The sequence below is a fragment of the Sturnira hondurensis genome, unplaced genomic scaffold (genome assembly GCF_014824575.4).
Source record: "Sturnira hondurensis isolate 20B ecotype Veracruz unplaced genomic scaffold, ASM1482457v3 Scaffold0016663, whole genome shotgun sequence".
NCBI lineage: Eukaryota > Metazoa > Chordata > Mammalia > Chiroptera > Phyllostomidae > Sturnira > Sturnira hondurensis.
In genome coordinates, this window is record NW_028089294.1 from 543,891 (window position 1) to 566,170 (window position 22,280).

General features: G+C 44.8%; 1 protein-coding gene across 1 annotated transcript in view; it reads left to right on the forward strand.

Annotated features, from left to right (window-relative positions):
* Positions 1-4,258: 4,258 nt before the first annotated feature.
* The window catches only part of GALM (galactose mutarotase), a 47,536-nt gene continuing 29,514 nt past the window's right edge, over positions 4,259-22,280 (forward strand). Inside the window, exons 1-4 of the mRNA XM_037066497.1 lie at positions 4,259-4,622; positions 12,829-12,983; positions 14,748-14,954; positions 20,649-20,730. Coding sequence (XP_036922392.1) covers positions 4,433-4,622; positions 12,829-12,983; positions 14,748-14,954; positions 20,649-20,730 — 634 coding nt within the window. The 5' untranslated portion in view covers positions 4,259-4,432. The remainder of the gene's footprint in view (positions 4,623-12,828; positions 12,984-14,747; positions 14,955-20,648; positions 20,731-22,280) is intronic.

Consider the following 22,280-nt stretch of genomic DNA (forward strand, 5'->3'; position numbering starts at 1 on the left):
TATCCTTACTGTATAAGTACTTCTTGAGCTCAATGTGACCTAATGAGCTTCCAGAAGCCAATTTATTAAAATTTGTAATTACTACCCAAATTAGAGGACGAACATTTTACATGGTGTAATGTGTTAGACCTTAAGGAGTGCTTTGGAATTCATGCTCTCGGTTGCCCTCCATAGTAGACAACGTATAAGGAAGTGGTTACATTCTCCTATCTCTGCAGTCAAGCTGCCTGGGATCAAATCGTGGTTTCCTGACTTACTAACCATGTGACCTTGAACAGGTTGGCAAACCACTCTAAATCTCAATTTCTGCATCAGATAATAGTGCCTGGCTCACAGGGATGCTTATTACAGTGCCCAGTAAATTTTTCATACTTTATGTTTACTAGCAATCAATTAAAAATAATTGGAGGGACAATCATGTGATATTATTCCTAGTTAATAGAAGAGGAAATTGAGGTTCAGAGTAGTTGAACAAACTGCCAATAAATTCTAGTGCCTTTGAAACCAGGTCTTCTGACACCAGAGCCAGTTCTCCACTACAACATTGTACTTGTGAATGTATCATGTATTCATTCAATAATTATTTTTTTAAGATTTTATTTAGTTCGTTTTAGAGAGGGGGGAAGGGAAGGAGAAACAGAGGGACATTAATGTGTAGTTGCCTCTTGCATGCCCCCTACTGGGGACCTGGTCTGCAACCCAGGCCTGTACCCTGACTGGGAATCGAACCAGTGACCCTTTCCGAGGGCCGTACTCAATCCACTGAGCTACACCAGCCAGGACCAATAATTATTTATTGAGCATCTAATATTGCCAGTCACTGCTTGGTGCTAGTGAATTCTGAAATAATCCCAGTATGACTGATCACCTTTGGGCAACCCTGATATTATAACCACCTCGAGGCCTGTCTTGTACTTTGTTTCATCCGGCATGGACTGGTAATAAATTTCCAAGGTTTTACTGAAGTTTTCACAGAGAAGAAAAATGAGCATTTATTACATTGGACTGTCAACTCCCTAAAAGACAAGGACAATGTTTTACTTACCAGTGTACACCTGGCACTTAGCACAATGCCTGGCACACACTTGTTGAATACTTGACAGATGATTAACACATCATACAGCTAGATTTAATGTCTTCCTCTGTAACTTCTCACCTGCACCCATAATGTCTTCTCCAGCAGCTGCTCCAGAGTTGTGGATGAAATAGAGGCAAATCAAATTGTGAGAATTCCACTTCCCATGAACCTGATGGGATTCTCCCAGGTACAAGTGTTCCACCTTTGTTTTCTGGATACGAGTAGTTTCCTTCCGAGACTAAGTGTGGTGATGTTTAGAATAAATATACACAAGTCAAAATGTTGAGCCAGAGGGCAATGGTTAACAATCGCAACAGTCAAATGTACTCCCGGCAAGACAAGGCATGATCTAAGACAGTGCGTGCTGAGTGCCCAGTGAAGAGAACCGGCAATAAATACTATTGGCATTCAAAGTGGGAAGAAAGAAAGCAGGAAGGTGGTAGCGTGCCAACCTGACTGAAAACAATCTACTCTAGGTCTCTTTAGAGATAAACGCTGAGGTATTGCGAGTTGTTTTTATTGTTTTATCTCAGAGTCTCCTCTGCATGGCAGCCTGTCAACAGCTTAGGGCTGCCGTGGGCCCAGAGCCTGATGGGTCCCAGGAACGGTGCACCTGTAGTTTCCGTGTAGGATGAGGAGGTGGAACCCAGATGTCCTGGGGCTCAGATGTCCTCATTTCTGGCTCCCAAGCACTCAGCTGCAGGGACTAACCTCCAGCTGAGAACAATGACAGAACTTACTCTTCCCCTGACCACCCATATCTGATGGGAAGTGAAGTTACCCACTCTGAGTAACCCCTTATTAACATAAATGTCACAATTCCTACTCCCTTTACCTCAGAGTGTTACCCTCAGCCCCTATACCCAAAATAAAAATAAATTATCTGCTAGAATTTGACGTTTCCTTTTCAAGATTACTAGTTTGCTCCTGATCTAATCCAATGTTGGGAACTAAGAAAATGGGACATTTTAGTAAGAAAAATCAAGGTTTGTGCCTGTACACCTGCCTTAGCACAAGGTAATCCTACTTGGCACAATATGTTAAACTCTTAATAGCACAAGGAAATTGAAATCAAGAAGCGTGCTCCTTACATCTTAGACATCACGGTATGTTTCATTTTCTACCAAGCCAAGATACATGACTTCCCCGAGTGACTTTCAGGTCTGGTCATTCAAATGCATTTATTTCTTCCTGGTGACAACGTGAGCTTGGCAGAACATTGAGAGCTGGCAGCTGAGAAAAGAAAATGCAGTCTTCCTGCTCACAGAAGAGAGTCGAAGACATCCTTGCTAACACAGCATAAGCTAAAGGGCTTGTGTATGAATCAGCCATAAATGTGAAGTGGGCTGATGGGGGTTGCAGAGTTCATGAGCACTTCTGAAGAAGCCGCACGCAAGAGTGCTTATCGGTTATTGTATGTGTGGTGCAGTCTGTAATTTGGCTTGCTTGCGTCTTTTTATTATTATGTGCTATGCTTCACCGAAGCCTGTTGCAAGCTCTCATTTTCCTTTGCTATCAGAATTCCCCTGCTTCGTGAATGAGAATTGAGACTTTGTGGCAAGAATGCTAAATATTCTCTCCAACTAACTACACAGACAGAAAGGGCTAAGAGACAGTTATGTTTTATCAGCATCAGATTACAGAAACATGACCCCAATTCTCCTAATTTCTTAGTCATAGATGCTTTTGGCACTCACAACTGTCTAGTCGGACCCCCTCTGACCTAGGAACCAAACCAAAAGCAGCATCAAGCAAAGATGAGATGAGTATGCAGACCATCAAGTAAAACATGTCTTTAGGCTTCCAGCATCCTGCCTTCTGCCCAAGGCCCAGCACTGTCTAGCATTGCCAGATTTAGTAAAGAAATACATACACAGGCTCCTGTATTTTATCTGACAATTCTATTAAGGCCTTTAGTAGCTCTGTTTAAGTCCTCTGCCATCAGAGCCTATTTTGGGAGGAGAAAAACCCTGAAATTAGTCATCAAAATTTAGAGAAATATTTTTCAAGGCTTGTTCCCAGAAAATCTGCATTAGAATAACCTGGGGAACCTGTGAAAAAGACAGATTCCTGAGTCTCAGCCTGGACTCACAGAATCGAAAAGCCCAGGGACAGGCCTGGGAATATGCATTGTAAAAATCTCTGCAACCTTGACTGGTGTGTCTCAGTTGGCTTGGTGCCTTCCCGCAAATCAAAAGGTCGCCAGTTCAATTTCTCATCAGGACACATGCCTGGGTTGCAGGTTTGTTCCCAGTCGGGGTGTGTGCGGAAGGCAATGAATTAATGTTTCTCAGATCAGTGTTTCTCTCCCTCTCTCACTCCTTCCCTTCCCTTCTCTATGAAAAAAATAAAATCTCTACAAATAACTGTGAGGCATACTAAGGCATGACAATTCTTTAATGACCTCAGTGTCTTTCCCAGCAGTACACACTTACAGCCTTTTCCTGCTTGGGGAAAGGGGATAATAAAAGCACAGTATCAGATATTTATGAGGACCTTCTTAAATATTTGTTTTCTTAATCCCACGGTAAAGGAACTCTGGGCTTCAAGAACAAGACAAGGGAACAGATACCCTTACCCAGTCCCCTGAAGGCAGAAGTTTGCCTCCGATCACCTGCAAACACACCTGACCTTCTACAACGTCCCTGCCAAGTCGGTTACTGCAGGTCGGCAGTCAGGAGGGCCTTTGGGCAGTGGCTCCAGTAGAAACACCTACAGGACTTTGCCCCATGTGACAAACACAATGGATCTTCTGTCAGTGTGCAGTGCGACAAGAAGCCTGCAATTACTTACCCCTTCTTTAAACCACCCCTGCACTTCTTTGCCCCGGGATCAAAGAGCTAACTTAAAACCAGAATTTACCCCCCTCCCCCGCAAGATCTGCCTCACTGTCTCTAATTCTGCTCTCTGCGTTTCCCCGAATTTAATCTGAAAGTCAGCCGCCACCATTAATGAACAACAGCTCATTGTCTGTGGAGAACCTTGGGCCAGAACAGAGACCCCCGTGGAATCCTACAGGTTCAGCCCTGGATTTACAAAGACTACAGGCCCCAAAATGCAATTTCACCTCCCGAAGACTACCATTCCCAACATGCAATGCATCCAAGGTTAGCAGAGGAAAAGAACTACAGGCAAGGGTGGAATTTTTGCATTCAGGTGACCCTTAGGCAAATAAACTATTAGAAAGGCCCCAGGGGATATTTCTTGCTGCGGTAGTCACTCCCTGGATCCAGGCAAGGACGGGGAGGAGTCTGTGCCGTGGTCCCACCCCTTCTCCAGTAAACTGCTGTCGCTACAAATCTCCCGGCAGGATTTCGAAGTTCCAGGAGCAGCTGTACTCCCCGAGCTTTCCCCATGGTTTCGGTGACCAGATCGGTGTTTGGGGAGCTGCCCTCGGGGGCAGGAACGGTGGAGAAGTTCCGGCTGCAGTCAGACCTGCTGAGAGTGGACATCATTTCCTGGGGCTGCACCATTACGGCCCTGGAAGTCAAAGACAGGCAGGGCAGAGCCTCAGATGTGGTGCTTGGCTTTGCCGAGTTGGAAGGTGGGTTGAACTCTGCCCCGGGCCACTGGTGGGCCTCAGACCCACCCCACGCACGCCCCCGGATCAGACTGCACGAATCTGACTGCTCGCGGAGGGGATCCAGGGGAAGGACTGAGCTTGGGGCCGTCATGAAGGCTTGGATCCCACTAACTCCCTGTGTTGTGATCCAGTGCTTGGAAAAAAAAAAAAGACAAAATGAATGGAAACCGCTTTGGGACTTAGCCTCTGATTATCCATTCAGGCTTTGCCTTAAACGATTAAAAAAGTCAGTTGAAGGCAAGATTAAACTCCAGCAACCCTGGAGCGACCTTTGAACTGCCTGATCTTTGTGAGGGCTGGAGGGGAAAAAGCAGGCCAGAGGGGGCGTGGCTCCCAGGCCCTTCCTCCTGCGCTGTCTCAAGAAGGAAAATCAAAGACTTGCTTGTCTACTTCCTTTTCCTTCATCAGATTCTCTTTGAGGCACAGTTGTCTCAGAAATGCTCAGGGGTGCCGACAGCTTATCTACTTTGATCTGGGTGGGGTTGGTTGGTGCCCAGCGACCCTGCCTGCTCTACAGCTCTGCAAGGAATGGAAGGCAGAAGACCTCGTTGTCTACAAATGAGGTCTCCTAACTAGGGTGGACTTTCATCCTGTTGGAATCCCTGGGCAATTAAGATCACATAATAATACATGTGTCTAAAAACTGTTAATTCAATGATCTTATCCAATGAAGACAGACAAGGTCGTGTCCCCCCGCCCCCCCAATAGAGCTGCCTTTTAGCCAGGGACAAAATTGCTAGCCAAATAATTGCATAAACGCATAACTACAATTGCAGTTTGATCACAAAGCATCATTAGTGCTCTCTTTGCAGTAAGGGTGCAACTAGACAGAAAATGAGGTTTGAAATCAAGTTGGCAAAGAAACTGTTGAGAATGAATACTGCTCAGTGGTAGAGGCACGGACGAAATCTACTTAGAGAGGGATTTGAAGGCTTTCCTCTAGGTGTGTCTTTCTGTCTGGTTCTTTAGATCTGTAGCATGGCTCATGGTTGGAGGTCAACAGGAAACTCGTGAGAGTATTGGTTTTCCCCTAGGAGACTGAAATTTGCTCCCCATATCCTCAGTGTGTTAAAAGAATATTCCTGAGGACCTTATTCCTTGCCCTCTGTTTGTCTTTGTCCACCTTGGAGCTTCCACAGCTTGGCCTGGAGAGGGGGCAGGTCATCTTCAGCAGAATTTCTTTGGTAACTTCAGCAAATCCTTATAGGAGGCTCAAGGGTGGGAAGGTGCAAGGATGTAGGGAAAATCAGCTCCATGGCCCCTTGAATTTTGGGGGGTGAGGGTTCACATCTGTCTTCAAAGTCAAGAGGGTTGACAAATGACAAAAGAGGATTTCTTAGGGAGGGAGGAGAGCAAAAAAAAGGGGGGGATTTCTGAGAATCATTTTGCTGAATCATCTCTTTCTGTTAGTAGCATAACTATTTTTCAGGCTGAAACAGAACCGTAAAAAGATTACTTGACTGGTGCAAAATTGGGCATGGAGTCAAAGAATTAAGTATTTGGTCTCCAATTGCAGAACTGGGAAAGAACTGGAGACGATAAGCTAAGAGCACCTGCTTGCATCTCCTCATTTCCATCTCTGCCTTATCACCCTTCAGGAGGTAACCACCATCCCCCTATACACACTCAGTTCATACCATTTTTACATCTGATGTGAGTCACACAGAGCTTAAAGTACATGGTGTCTTTCTGGAATTCATAAAAAATGTGCGTCACGGTGACATGGCACGTGGGAAGCACCAGGCATCAAAGTGCTGATTTGGTGAGGACATTTATGCAATTGTCTTTATGAGTCTATGACTCTTGTGGGGGTATGGGTGAAAGAAAACATTCTCCCCAAATGTTCTTAAAGGGAGAAAAAACCATGACCCCTGAGATCCACTGACTTATATTGTGTCACCCACTTGCTGTTAACACCTTCTGAGAAAGTTAAACAGCATTTTCTTCCCCAAGAGGCATCACGGGCTTCACAAAAAGCATCAAGAGAGAATTTGAATTCCTATGCTATAATTTAGATAACTTACTTATTTTGAAAGGTAATCAGCCATTTTCAAAAGAGAAGTTGGGGTAAAGCCCTCAGACTATAAAGTAATACTTTCTAACATATTCAGCTCTCTTTGAGGGTGTTGCAGCTGGGCCCTTGTTCCTGTTTTAAGGCCCTGCCCTTCAAGTTTTCTGTAGATTCTTTGCATATTGCCAAAAATAAAGAAGCCTTCGTAACAAGAAGCATAACTGTCTCAATCAGTACATAGTCATGGCTACCTGACAGTATTCTGGTCAAGCTCGGACGTCACATGCTATGGTAGTGCACCAACCATACCATCTAGGTTTGTGTAAGTGTGCTCTGTGAGGTTTGCACAGTGACGAAACCTATGGATGTGTCCCCACCGTTAAGCTGCACAAAACAGTGGCCAGAAAGGGCTCTCGGCTATTTTGATCCATTGCAGTGTATTGAAACTCATGTTAAGAAATTGGCAACAGTGGTTGTCCTCAAGCCAAGACTCTGGGTAGTTGGGGTACAGGGATAGCCAGGAGACTTAATTTTCACTGCATAGTCTTTGAGAATGTCTGAGTCTATGCCATACTAACAAACTGAGGCAAATAATGTGAAGCAGTAAGATGTGCTAGAGTAAGGGGTTACATTCGTTACCATGTCCCCAGACATGTTTTGGGCTATGGGAAGAGCTAAGCATGGAGAATTCCACGAGACGTGGTCCTTTTGTAACCCCCAGGTTAGATGTGAACTATTTCCAGTTTCCCAGATAGCTTATGTAAACTGCTTGGATGATGGCCATGACCTGCGGTCGAATGGTTCACTTTCTCCCTGGGAAAATGAGATTTCTCTTCTGTAGAATTCTAAAAAGGTAGATCATATGATCTTTCAGTTAATAGGCTGGGAAAAACAAGTCATGCATCCTGTGAGTTTTTCTGCTGGTTTTTTTGTTTGTTTGTTTGTATTTAAAATATTTTTAATGTTTTAAAAAATATTTCATTTATTTACTTTTTTGGAGAGAGGGGAAGGGAGGGAGAAAGACAGGAGGAGAAACACTGGTGTGAGGAATGTTGATTGGTTGTCTTTCGCACGTCCCCAGCCAGGGACCAGGCCCACAACCCAGGCATGTGCCCTGACTGGGAATCGAACTGGCAACCTCTTGGTTCACAGACCGGCACTCTATCCACTGAGCCACACCAGGCCACGGCAAAATATTTTTAAATGTTTTTCATCTGCATGTCCCACCTGCAGTCATTATGATTTCTTTTAAAACCTATGATGAGAATATTTGCTTATAAACCACAGGAGCAAACAATACCCATACAATCAATGCGAGTCCTTCCCTTCTACCTCCCCATTGCCGCCCGACACCCAGCTCTTACTGCCATGAGAGCCACTATGGAAAACTAGAGAAAATAAACTTAGTGCTCTTAGAAAACCTGAGTTCATAAGAGGGCGTACCGCCGAGGAAAAGGGACCAGTGCAGAGGCTGCGGTTTAATACGATAAATGCCCAACAAGCCCGTATGGGAACACGGAGGATTCCTGGTTGAAATCTGCTCTGTCCCTTAAAACAGTGTGACCTTGAACAAGTTATTTAACTCAACCTCTCCAGACCTCTTTCCTCACCTAAAACAAGTGGATAATGATGATTAAATGTGCTATTGGCTGTGATAGTATGTAACTATGGTGAACAGTTCATTTTTATCTTCTTTCCTTCCTTTACCCGCCCCCCAAATATTTTCCCTCACACTACTTGAACTTCTTACTTCATTTTGTTAACACTGAAAAAAAATATCATGGAGATTCATCTGGGACAGCCAGCAGCCATTTAAAAATATATAAAAGATTTGGGATCCTTGAAGTGCTTGCTAATCAAGTAAAGTAATGTTTGTTCTCTTCAAAATACCAAGGAAGGTGGATCAGGGTGCGGAGGTTTGGGCTGAGATTAAGGAGCAACTTTATTTGAGAATTTAGGGCACCCTGGCAAAGGTTTGTCTGTCTGAAGTGCATGTTGTAGCTGGGATCCTTGGGATGTTAGAGGGGTGGAAAGACCATACTCCGTGGTTAAGCGTTTATGACTATGTTCTGGCTCATCCCTCGCTCAAAAAAGAAATGGAAAAACTTTTCCTTTACCCTTGACCCTATCTCAGCATTCGACTTGATTAAGTCAGCATTCCTGGCTTGACCTAGAAACTCTTTTTCTTCATAGAAAATAGTACTTTCTGCATTTCAAACAAGCTTTTTAGTCATGTCCTATTCATGATTTGGGGATTGTCACGTTTTCTAATTCTGATTTGATATAAAAGTTTAATAACATGTGGAGGTAGTATAAAATCCATTTGTTCCAAAGGGTTTTCCAGCTCTGGCTGGTGTGGCTCAGTGGATTGAGTGCCAGCCTGCGAACTCAGTCCCAGTCAGGGCACATGCCTGGGTTGCAGTCCAACTTCCCAGCTGGGGACATGCGAGAGGCAACCAATTGATGTTTCTTTTGTACGTCGATGTTCCTCTCCCTCTCTATCTCCCTCTCCTCCCTTCCAAAAATAAATACAAATCTTTAAAAAAAAAGGTTTCCAGAGACACTGGGAGCAGTGGTTTCTGCTGTCCTTACAGTTTAATCCTTAAAAATGCTTCATCTAAACCAAGGACGAACAAGTGCTTCATATCTCCATGAGCCTATTATTAACCACTTCCGGTTGAGGCAGTTCTTGCAAGCCCAGGAGGCAGCAGCCTTGTTGTTGGATTTGTCAGTGTTGCTAAGCTGTGACTGACAGAGAAAGGGCTCAGTGTGCACTTGTTGAATGAATCATCATAGGAGTCAAAAATAGATACAGCCAAACAATTTTTGAACAGAAATTCTGTTTTCTTCACATTTTTGAACTCCTGAAAAACAGATGAGTGTCCACATCATTTGTCATCAGAGAAGTACAAATTAAAATGAGACCTATTAGAGTGGCCAAAGTTCAGAACACTGACAACACCAAATGCTGGAGAGGATGTGGAACAATGGGAGCACTCATTCGTTGCTGGTGGGAATGGCCACTTTGGGGGACAGTTTAGTGGTTTCTTTGTAAAACTCCACATGCTCTAACCATATGATCCAGCAATCGTACATCTTGGTATTTACTCACAGGGGTTAAAAACTGATACCCACACACAAACCTATGCATGGGTGTTTATAAGAGCTTATTCATAATTGCCACCACTTGGAAGCAATCAAGATGTCCTCTGGTAGGTGAATGGATAAATGAACTGTGGTTCATCCAGACAATAGAATATTATTCAGTACTAAGAAGAAATGAGTTATCGAGCCATGAAAAAACAGGAGCACCCTGAAATGCATATTACTAAGTGAAAGAAGCCCATCTGAAAAGGCTACATGTTGTATGATTGCAACTATAGGAGATTCTGGAAAAGGCAAAATTATGGACACAGTAAAAAGATCGGTGGTTGCCAGAGACTCGGGGGGTAGGAGGGGATGAATAGGCAGCGCACCAGATTTTTAGAGAAGTGAAAATACTCTGTATAATATTATAACAGAGGGTACATGTCCTTATACCTTTGTCCAAACCCACAAAATGTACAACACCAAGAGTGAACCCTGATGTAAACTGTGGACTTCAGGTGACGGTAGTATGGCAGGGTAGGTTCATCAATTCTAATACGTGTACCACTCTGCTGGGGGATGTTGATAATGGGGGAGGCTGTGCCTGTGGGGGGGGGGCAGGGCGGATATGAGAAATCTCTGTACTCTCTGCTTGATTTTTCTGTGAACCAAAAACTGCTTTAGAAAAAATAAAGTCTATTAAAAACAAAAACATATGAAGCAAACCCAGGAAAAGATTATTCGGCCCTGTGGGACCCCTTTGGTTACCCAGTGTCTAAGGGGTTTTAAAGGGACAGCTTCAGAAAGAGGATAGTGCAGGGAGAGGTGGGTGGGAGCTGATAGACCGATCCGCCTGGCCTGTGCTGAGAGATGGTAGTGAGGTCAATTAACCAGGAAGGCTGTGCTTTCCAAGTAATGTCACGCTCACGAACACGTATTTAGGAGCCAGGCTGTCTGCCTTCAAATCCTGGTTCTGTCATAACTGGCTCTGTATTTGGGGGCAAGTTGCTTAACTTTTCTGTTCTCAGTTTCCACACCTATAAAATGAGGGTAATAATCCTATCTAACTGATAGAAGCATTCTGAGTTAACAAGTTAATAAGTTAACTCAGAATGAGTTAAATGTAGAGCACTTAGATAGTGGCTGAGACTTTGAAAGCACGCAGTGTTTGCTGTTATGATAGTCCATGGGCGGAACTCCGCGCACCCATAGATTAACAAAGAAGTGAACGAGGAAAGACCTGGAAGAGAAGATTAATGTCTCCTTTAGGCCCAGCCAGTTGAGTAATGGGAACCCGTGACCTGTAACTGGACTGATGGGTTCAGTTTCCACACCCTCAGAGCCCCTCCAGCCATGGTAAAAAGGATTCGTGTGCTGAAACTGCATACTCTTCTGATCTGCGGTAGATGTGGTGGATACCCAGCAGTGCAGGAAAGGGAAATGGGATTCCAAGAGCATCTGAGTGAAAAACAGAACAGAAAGTAATCCTGGTGGCAATACAAAAAACAAACTGCCTGCAAACCTTACTCTGCCAACGTAATCTAAACGAAAAGATTACAGGATGGAGAAATTCAGAGAGAAGGACAGTGCTGCGACGTGCCCAGGCACAGAGTTGCACATACATACAGGACACTGGCTCTATTTCTTTCAAAACCCTCCTAGAAAGCTAACAACAGTCTGTGCTCATCAATATGCCGTGTAGCCATCAGAAAGAATATGGGCCCTGACCAGTGTGGCTTGGTTGGGTGTCATCCCTCAAAGCAAAAGGTCACCGGGTCAATTCCTGGTCAAGGCATAGGCCTGGGCCAGGTCCCCAGTTGGGGCACATGGGAGAGGCAACCATTGAATGTTCCTCTCCCTCTCTTTCTCTCTCCCTTCCCCTCTCTCTAAAAATAAGTAAATAAAGTATCTTTAAAAAAAGGAATATAGTAGGTGGATATGTGTAGCCACATGGAAAGATCTTAAGATATTTGATAACAGAAAATGTTGCAAAATGTGTATAGCATAATTCTCTTTATATATGTATACAGAATGTGTTTGAGTATTCGTATGTGCTAATATGCTGTTAGCATAGACCTATATAAGTGCGTGTGAGCAGTTTCTCGTAACACTCTTAGCAGTGGCTTTCACTGGGAAGGAGAGGGGTTGGGAGGCAGAGGAGAGCTTTCGTGTTTTACTCTTCGTTAAGTTTGCCAGATTTAGCAAATGAAAATACAAGATACCCAATTAAATTTGAATTTCAGATAAATAACAAATATTTTAAAGTGTAGTATGTGCCATGTATAATAATATGGACATATTTATGCTGAAATAGCATTCATTATTTACTTGAAGTTCATATTTAACTGGGTGCCTATAATTCCTCTGGCAAGACTACACTATGTACTTGTGTATTAGTTAACACTGTTTTTAACTTTTTTAAATTTATTGATTGATTTTGAGAGAAACATCAGCTTGTTGTTCCACTTATTTATACATTCATTGGTTGCTTCTTGTATGTGCCCTGACCAGGAATCGAACCCACAACCTTGGAGTATCTAGATGATGTTGCAACCAAATGAGCTACCCAGCCAGAGCTATCTAACACTCTTTAAAGGACATTTTAATATACTAATTGTATGATTTTTTTAAGAAGAAACAAAAAAGAAAGATAAGATGAGTTTCTTCTCAAGACTACACACACAAAATAATTTTTAGTGAAAAAATCGATCAACCTAGGAAAAAAAGCAGATTGCAATGCAGCATGCATACTAAGACCCCAGTTTAATAAAAAAGAAGAAGAAGGAAAGTATATGTAGGCATATGCTAGAAGACAGAAGGATGTGTTTCAGAATATTAACAGTGGTTCTCTCTGTTGATGATATTAGGATGATTTAAATGTCTTCTTTGTGTTTCACAAAGTCCTTTAAAAATGTTTACTGCTTTTGGAAGGGGAAAAGGCCATGTATAGAGAACAGCATTTTTCTGTTTCCATGAGGATGTGCTCCCATGAGAAAGTGGTGGGTAGCTGTGTGAGCCTCGCCTTAGGTTTGAAGTTTTCAAAAACTCTACAGTGCCATGTCCTTGCAGGCTACCTCCAGCAGCAGCCCTACTTTGGAGCAGTGGTCGGCAGGGTGGCCAACCGCATCGCCAAAGGGACATTCATGTTAGACGGGAAGGAGGTCAAGCTGGCCATTAACAAGGGGCCCAACAGTCTGCACGGAGGCATCAGAGGCTTTGATAAGGTGAGTGGGGGCATTGGCCAGGTCCTGACCTGGCATACTCCACCAAGTACCTTCCAGCATACCTTCTGTACCAGGCACAATCCCGGGTCCTGGAGCAAATGCGTGGAAAGGTGGTTCAGGAAACAGGTTGCTCCCATGGTTAGGACAAGCAGAGGCACTGGCCCTGTTCCAGGACCCATCCTTGTCTAGTTCATCTGACTACAGCAGGCGGCACAGCCCCGACTGAGGAAGGACAATGGCCGCTGACTAAGGAAAGACAGGGAAGGACTTTCCTTAGGCACAGCAGGAAGGCGAATTGAAAATAATACCTAACCACTTACTTACTAAACAAGCCATTTGGGTATGTTATCTCTCACCCTGTATTATCACCAGATTAGGCGGCTGAGGGTCTGAAGGGTCACACGGCCCTAAGCCAGGCTGCCTGGCCAGACACCCTCATTCTTGCACCCCATATGCTGCTGTCACCACAGCTGCCACTGGGGGTGCCTCCAGTGCAACCTCCCACCCCATGTTTGTCAGTTAGCCGGCGGCATTCAGGCCTACCCTCCCATGACTCAACATTACCTCCTATTCTCTCCAGCTCCCCCTTCCCACATTAAAACTCCATTCCCCAAGTGAAGCGCTGGGAAAAAAAGGGTTAGGAAAGCAAATTGATCAAACAGTTTCTTCCTGAAGTGGGAATGCCTGGCCTCCTGCTCCCTGGCTGGGTGGGAGTCTGCTGGCTAACCCCAAGTGACTCTCTTGTTACAAGTCTAATTTCAGGCTGTGAGGGAGATAATTTCGATAGGTAACTTGCCTTTCCATTACAGCACCCAGGTTATTTCCTGGAGAAGACAGGAACATGTATGCAGTTAGAGCCGCAATTTTTTCTTTCCTGCCTCTCACCGCCACCTCTCCTTCAGAAGGAAGTTGGCCACTCTCTGCTTCCCCTGCCCCACCAGCTTCCTGTCTGTGGCCCAGACCCAGACTGCCCTGTCAGTTCCCTTTCGCTCAAGGAGAGGACTCCTTAGTCCAGGGAGGCAAAAAGCCAGAGGGCCTCTGGGATACGCCAGGTCTGCGGGCAGACCCCAACCAGAGGAAGTTAGACCCTGCCCTGCTTGGACATGGATCTTCAGAGGAGCGTCAGAACAGTACCTTGTTCCAGCCTGTTCCTGTTCCCTCTATTCCCCTGTGGCGTTTTTTATGGTGTTGACAGGTTTGCCTTGTATGAATGGAGCAAACAGTGAGTTTGCACACACATATCCTTGAATGTAGCGGGCCTTGCCTACTGAGCCCCTTCTGTGAACCAGGGCACATTATAGGATGTAAGGGTCACAATACAGTGAGGGAGCGGGACCCTTCCACAAACAACTGATTTCTCTATCAATGTTTGTAAATAGTACCCCCAGGAGAGACAGACTGATTTATTAAGGCTGTTTTTAATACTATTAGCAGGCAGTAGACATTGCTATATTGCTGCACTTTGAATAGGGTGCCGAGATTTCAAAAAAAAGTTTCAAAGTAAGGGAAGAAAATATTATAGACACATACATATACATTCAAGGGAAAACAGGATCGGAAATGTGAGTAGGTAAAGAGAAATTTTTTTCTCTCAAATTCTGTATAAACAGAATTTTTAAATAATTAAAATCTAAGCTATTATTTTAAACCTTGTTGATTGTCTCATCAGTTCCCTTCCTGGAATCAGTTGTCTTTAATGTGGAAATGTGGCATTCAGCCTGGGGTTGGAGTGACTCAACAGCTTTGAACACACTTTTTTCCTAGGTCCTCTGGACCCCTCAGGTGCTGTCGAATGGCGTCCAGTTCTCACGGGTCAGTCCAGACGGTGAGGAAGGTTACCCCGGGGAGCTCAAAGTCTGGGTAACATACACGCTGGATGGTGGGGAGCTCGTGGTCAACTACCGAGCTCAGGCCAGTCAGACCACGCCAGTCAACCTGACCAACCATTCTTATTTCAACCTGGCGGGCCAGGTAAGTGCCCTTGCCTCTGCTCTCCAGTGGTGCCATGTGCAACCTGCCCCTTCTCTCCTGCCCTGTGTTTTATGGAATGACCTGGGGGAGTGGCTGGAGAGACCAACCCAGCAGGAAATTACTCTGGATGATGAAAAGTGCCCAGCAAAGCATCTGGCTCAGTAGGTGCTCAATAAATGAAGTTATAGAGAAAGATACGTTGAGTACATTGTACCACCGAGAGAATTATCTGCTTCCTAAGAGCTCCCTTAAGAATTCCTTCTCACCCTGGCCAGTGTGGCTCAGTTGGTTAGAACATTATCCCATAACCAAAAAGGCACTGGTTCAACTCCTGGTCAGGGCACATGCCCGGGTTGCAGGCTCGATCCCCAGTTGGGGCATACACAGAAGGCAGCCAATCAGTATTTCTTTTTCTCCTCCCTCCCCTCTCTCTCAAATGAGAAGAAAATGAATTTGTTAAAAAAGGCCCTGGCTGATGTGGCTCAGTGGATTGAGAGCAGGCCTGTGAACCAGAGGATTGCAGTTAGATACCCAGTCAGGGCACATGCTTGGGTTGCAGGCCAGTTCCCAGCAGGGAACGCATAAGAGGCAACCACACATTGATATTTCTCTCCCTCTCTCCTTCCCTTCCCCTCTAAAGACAAATAAAATCTTTAAAAAAAAAGAAGAATTCCCTTTCATCTAGTAACATATACTTACATTTGCCCTACTTCACTCCTACTGTCCCCCATATTATTTCCAAGTAAAGTGCTTTCCATCCTTGGACTTTTGGAAATGTGCTCGGCCTAACCTCTTTAGATATGCTGCCAATATTTGTGTGTTCCTGCTGCGCAACCTACCCTAAGTATGGTATAGAGACATTGATAACCCCTCTTAGGTAATCTCTAAACTACCTCACCCCCTCCTAAAGCTAATATTTTAGCTTGCTGAAGAGGTTATTGCAGGGGATAGAATAAAAAAGCACAGCTAAACTCTGTAGATTATATCTGTTACTTCCTGTTCATATGAAGTACTCATCATTTTGTACTATTCTTGAATCACTTGGGCATGATTTTCTACCACAAAGTGATGTTCACAGCCAGCTAGTAATGTCTTATATTTTCACACTCTTTTAGGAGTTTGCTGATGATCTGCCGATTTTTTCCCGAGGATCTTTTCAAATAGCATAGCTGATGGGTTCTTATATAATTCCCAAAGTTCTCCCTTTAAAAATAAGAAAGATGTTTCTTCACTTGCTTGTTCCTTATCTTCAGGAACTTCCACTATCCTTGTTGAGATCTTAAGACTAACCAAAACACACACAAAAAAGCAAGCATGCCCAGCCATGAAAGGCTCTGCAATAGTATACATAAAGACCTTGCTTTCTAAAATAACTTCAGAGAGAAACTTGACAAAAACAGAGTGAAATATTAATGGTTTTATGTCATAATAGATCATGGTGATATTTCACTGTTTTCCACATTTTTATTTTATTTTATTTTCCAATTTTTTTATTTAATTATTTTTCAAGTACAGTTTTCTATCTTTAGGACATCCTGCTTTATAATCAGGGTGGTCTAAAGGAATGGGTTCAGAAACAGAAAGAGAAACTATGTGGGAAATACTCCATCTGCCCGTGTGTTCCGGTGGAGGGGATTTACTGGCAATGTAAGGTTCACTGAGGCTCTTTCCATTCACCTGGCAGCAGGACCCTCCTGACCAGAATTTTTACGCCCTTCCAATCCTACAGGCACTCAAAGTGGCGGCTATTTCTGAACCTCCTTCCCGAGGCTGGGTAGTTTCCCAGATTGCAAAGCCTACCCAGGAGGGTGGGCAGTGTCAGCTCCCTTCTGTCTTTGTAAGGGCAGCTGCGATCCACAGCCACTAGCTCCAGGGCTGAGGGTGGGCGGGGCGGTCAGCCTTCTGGGCTGCACAGGTGAGAGTGGAAGGTCCGTCACCAGGCCTGGGGGCATGGGGCCTCTGTATTTGCAGAGCATCTCTTGCCCCACCCCCAGACATGTTATCATGTATCTTCAACCCTCCCCAAGGAAACAGGTCAGAACTTGGTGTTTAAGGTAGTCAGCTCAACTTAAACATTTTCTTCTTTTGTTTGTTTGGGTTTTTTTTTAATTTAAAAGGAATACTTTTGTTCTACTTGGGGCCAATCTTTGAGTCATCATTTCCAAGTTTGAGTGTTAGAGACCTAGGGGGAAGGGAGAAGTGTGTTTTTCAAAGAATGGAAAAGTTATGCAGGTTGCAGTTTGGTTGTTTCTGTCTCTCTCTCTCTCTCTCTCTCTCTCTCTCTCTCTCTCTCGGCTGTTCCTGCTTGTTCCTGCTCTTGCCTAACACAAAACAGGGAGAACATGTTTCTTACTGAAACTTTATCTAAAGAGCTCTCAATACAGGTCAGGGGAACCTGAGATGCAAAGCAATAACTGGGGTTCAGGTACGACCGGGTAGGTATGTCACCAAGGACCCAGATTCTTCTGTCTTTCCATTCTGCTCCTTCAGGGTTTTGGCCTTTCTTCCCTTATGGTCACAAGATGGTTGCCACAGCTCCAGAAACCCATGTAGTCACTTCTAGAGACAAAAAAGGGCCTATTCCTTTTTTTCATATCTCTAATGTTCCATTGTATTTATTAATTATTTGTTTGTTTTTATTTTTTAGATTTTACTTTTTTATATCTAGAGGGAGGGGAATGGAGGGAGAAAGAGAGGGAGAGAAACATCTATACAAGAGACAAATATTGATGGTTGCCTCTTATGCGTGCCCTGACCAGGGACCAAAACTGCAACCCAGGCGTGTACCCTGACCAGGAATTGAACTGGTGACTTTTTGCTTTGTGGGATGATGCCCAACCAACTGAGCTACAACAAGCATTGATGGTCTTTTAAAAAAAAAAAAACAAATCACTTATTTTTAGAGAGAGGGGAAAGGGAGAGAAACATTGATGGGTGAGAGATACATCAACCTGTCGCTTCTTGCATACCCCTAGCCCGGGACCTGGCTCACAGCCCAGGCATGTGCCTTGATGGGAAATCGAACCAGTGATCTTATGGTTCACAGGCCAACACTCAATCTACTGAGCCATACCAGCCAGGGCTAATGTTTCCTTTTTAAGAACAAGCAAAACTTTTCCCAGAAACTCCCCACCCAACTTTCCCTCACATTTGTTGGCCAAAAGTATGCCCTATCTAACCCAATCAGCAGCAAGGGAATTAGACCACTGCGATTGGCTTAGACCACTTGAGATTTGCTCTCTGGGGCCAGGGTTGGGGTCCTTTCCCTGCATATCTAGTTTAGCAGAGGATAAATCGACGGGTCCTGGTTCTTCCAGGGGAAAGGGAGGGTGCTGGTAAAGGCGTGGCTATGGCTCGGGTAGTAACCAATAGTGTCTGTTATATCCTGCTAGAGGTGATTAAGAGCTGAATTAAGGCCATGGTAGTGGCAAAGCACAACAAAAAGATGTTTAAAGCCCCACACAGGTCACCGTGAGCTCTGTTTACGGTTAATGTTACAGACTAGTAACGGCCAAGCCAGGTTCACCAAAACAAACACTGAACTCAGAGACGGACCTAAGTTCTCTTTGTAAGGCAGCATTCCTTGCCAAGTTCTCATCAGCCTGAAGGAATGGACCCAACAGTAATATTCCACCGCAGCGGGCCGCTGCATTATTCCAGGTCAGGGGTCATGAAATGAGGCATGCTTCCCTTTCACGAAGGAATGTTGGTGCTGCCTAGTGACCCAATAGCCACGAGGCGACTGGGCGCCTAACAAACATTTTTTTTCCCTTCTCCTCCCAGGCTTCTTCCTAACATCTCAGATTCACCAGTTTCTTTGGTGTGTGGTTTTCATATTGAATCATTTTTCTTCCTGCCTTAGTACTAACAAACAAACAGATAAAGGAAATTCCTAAGCAGCTTTATTATAATAGTAAAAAAAGTGGAACAACCCAAAAGTCTGTCAGCAAGAGATTGGATAAACAAGTTGTGATGTAGCCATGTAATGGAATGCTACTCAAACTTGAACTGAGCGGTGAACAGATAAAGCCAAGGAAACAGTCTCGAATTCTCTTCTCTCATCAGAGAAAAGGCACCTCTCTGTCCCATAAGCCTTTTTGGGGCCAGCAGCCCCGCTGAGGCATAAGAGGGTGGCAGTGTGGAGAGCCACACAGGAAGTGACCCCTCCGGTCTAGAGTGGCCCTAGGCAGGGCTGCAGACCCCTCTCATTTGGGGCCTGCCCTCCCAGGTCAGAACAGGAACCAAACAAGGGCAAAGCTAGTGTAAGCAGAAGAGAGACCCGTGCCCCAGCCTTGCCTGCGCCCCATTCCTACCCCTGCCCAGCATGTACCTGCTGGGAGAAATCAAGAGACGTTCTTCAGAAACAGACCTTCTTAGTAGTGCGATTAAAACAATTTCTGTCTTGTCTGGACACATTCTCAAGGTCTCTAAACTCTTGGCCTTTCTCCTTAGGACAACTCCATTTGGTTATGTGGACCTGAGTCCTTCTGACCATGGGATGTTTTCTGTGAACCACAGGGCTCTCTCCTGCTGACTTCTCAGGAGCCCAACAGAACCTTCTGTGTAGCTTAGCTCAGGGTTTCTCAGTCTCTCAAAATCTGTTCACATTTTGGGCCAGATAACTCCTTATCGCAGGTCTGGGGAGACTGTCCTGTGCATTGTAGAGTGTTTGGTAGAATCCCTGGTCTCTTCCCCCAAGATGCCATTAGCATTACCACCCCCAGCCAGGACCATCAAAAATATCTCTATACTCTGTCAAATTGTTTCCCAGTGGGGCACCATCGTCCCCAGTTGAGAACCACTGGATTAACTTATTTTTTCATATCCACTAAACAAAAGCCCACATCTGGTTTCCCTTTCATATCTCTGCCGTGAAGCTCTAAAATAAACCATTATTAATAAAAAGAATCTCTTAAATTAGAAATGTACCCGTGTATCTTCCAGCTTGCAAGCAACACGACATGTCTTTACTAAACTCTTCTTCACAAGAACCCTGGAAGAGGTGGGGGCATCGTTAGCCCAGTTTTACTTGGAAGGAAATAAGATTCTTGGAGGGTTATGTAACTCCCTGAGGCCACTCAGTGGGAGCTGGAACTAGACTCCAGGCCTCTGACCACTACCTAGCCTTTCACTCCCCAAGATGAGCAGTGTTCATTTTTATGGAGGGGACAAACAAACTCTCAAAAGCAAGGACCCCAGTTCTGAGTCCCGGGCTTCTGTCATGTGGCCAGGAGTGTCTGGGTGAGAAGTGGGCCTGAGAAACGGTGACGGTGACGTGCCCCACCTCTAGTGAGCTGGAGGCCTTGGCTGTCTGGCGCCTGAGCTGCAGGCCACAGAGGCCTGCTCTTCTGTTCGCCCCGCATGTGAGGAGCGTGGGAAAAGCCCTCTGCTAATCAGCTGAAATGCTAAAGACTTGCAAATCATTGGCGTCTCTGTGACTTTGCACCTTTACAATTTCATTTGGTAAAGAAAATGCATGCTGGGGTCATGCTTGAGAGCTTCTTTCAAATCGGCTGCTATTTTGAGGACCTGTCTACCCACACTTCAGTGAAATTATCAGTCATCACCAGAGGTCAAATGAGATTTCTAAAGTTTGTGTCAACGCTTGAAACATTTCTGTGGGAGAAGTTATAAAGCAAGTGTATGAATAAAGACTTAGTCTAGATCTTTTCTTCTCTACTTTTTCCCTCTCAGGGCTCCCCAAATATCTATGACCACGAAGTCACCATAGAAGCTGATGCTTTTTTGCCTGTGGATGAGAACCTGATTCCTACAGGTCGGTGAATTTTACCTTTTTATAGGAATGTAGAGCTGGGGTTTGATTTGAGAAACATTGAAACTTCATTTACCTACACTGATTTTCCCTGTTGGCCTACCAAAATACCTCTAATTATCATGATTAGTCATTTGTTTTGATTAAGGTTGGGTGAACATAGAATCAAACACCCAAAACAGCACCCTTTTGAGAGGGAAAGGGGATGTTATTACTAACAAGCCAGGGCAGCAAGCATAAACTGGGACAGTCCCAAATACACTGGGTCCTCTGGTCATCGTAGCTGAGCCTTGGGTTCCAGAAGTTCTTTACTAAAATGTAAATCTGTTCCTTGTTAGCACCTCAGCACAGAGAGATTTCCCTGAGCATTACCTCACAAATGTAGGGCCCTGATAAGACTTCAGGTGGTTTCTGATAAAGAGGGAAGGGCAGGATGAGTTACACCCTGTGCAGGACAAATGCAGACAAGCCACCTCTGGGACACAGTTTTGGGGATGGGGTGGAACAGGGAAAGAGTATCAAAGGGGAAGGTGAGGTGCTGCCGAATTCAAAATTCAAGAGTGTGTGTGTGTGTGTGTGTGTGTGTGTGGGATCCTAGGTTACCTAGATTGAGATTATCTTGGTTACTGTTATTTGGAGTGAAGAGTACCTTGGTTCAAATAGGCAAATCCATAGAGGTAGAAAGTAGATTAGTGAGTCGCCAGGGACTGGAGGCAGAGGGCAGTGGGGAGTGACAGTGGGTACGAAATTGCTTTTTGGGGCAATGAAAATGTTCTGGAGTAGATGTGGTGGTGGTTACCCAACCTTGTAAATACACCAACACCACTGAATTATGCACTGTGAATTTGATAGGGTGTGAACTACATCTCAATTTGAAAAAAGAAAGAAAGAACGTGTTACCTGGGTTCCTGTGTCATCTCCAGGACTGAGTGGTGGAGTTTTGAACTGGATTGCAGGTGTTTCCTCCAGGGACAGTTGGGGACAGTTGGGTGACCAGAACCAGCAGGGAAGCTGTTGTCTGTGGCAGCTTATGGAAATTAACTTAAAGTAATTACCTCAAAGCAGTAGACAAATGTTCTTACTGGGATTTTATTAGAATCAGAGATCAGGCGAGTGTAGAAGGCTTAGTCTCAGAAAAGTAAACAGCAGTGGAGAATGAAGGGAAGAGCAGAAATCCAGAAAGACACAAACACTTCCTCACCAACTCCTCCTCCCCTGGGAGGAACGGCTGCCCTCACGTGGCCCCTTGGCCAGTCCAGGTCCCCTGCCTGTGTCTGACGGCAAATTCTCAGAGGTACTACCTCGTGGCTCCTTGGCCAGGTGGCTGACATCCTATGTTCCGTTCTCTCAGGCATCTGTCTCATCAGGGTCACCGCCCTTGATATGTCTGTCGGCCAGCAGCTACACGTAGAAGGTCAGGAAGGCCTTTCCCTTCCATCCCTCCTCCCGCAAGGATGCTGTTACTTCAGCTGTCATCTCTGCTCCAGGAAAGACCGTAGCATGACAGCATAGGAGGAATTAGAAGTCAAGGGCACCATCTTAACCAAGTAAAC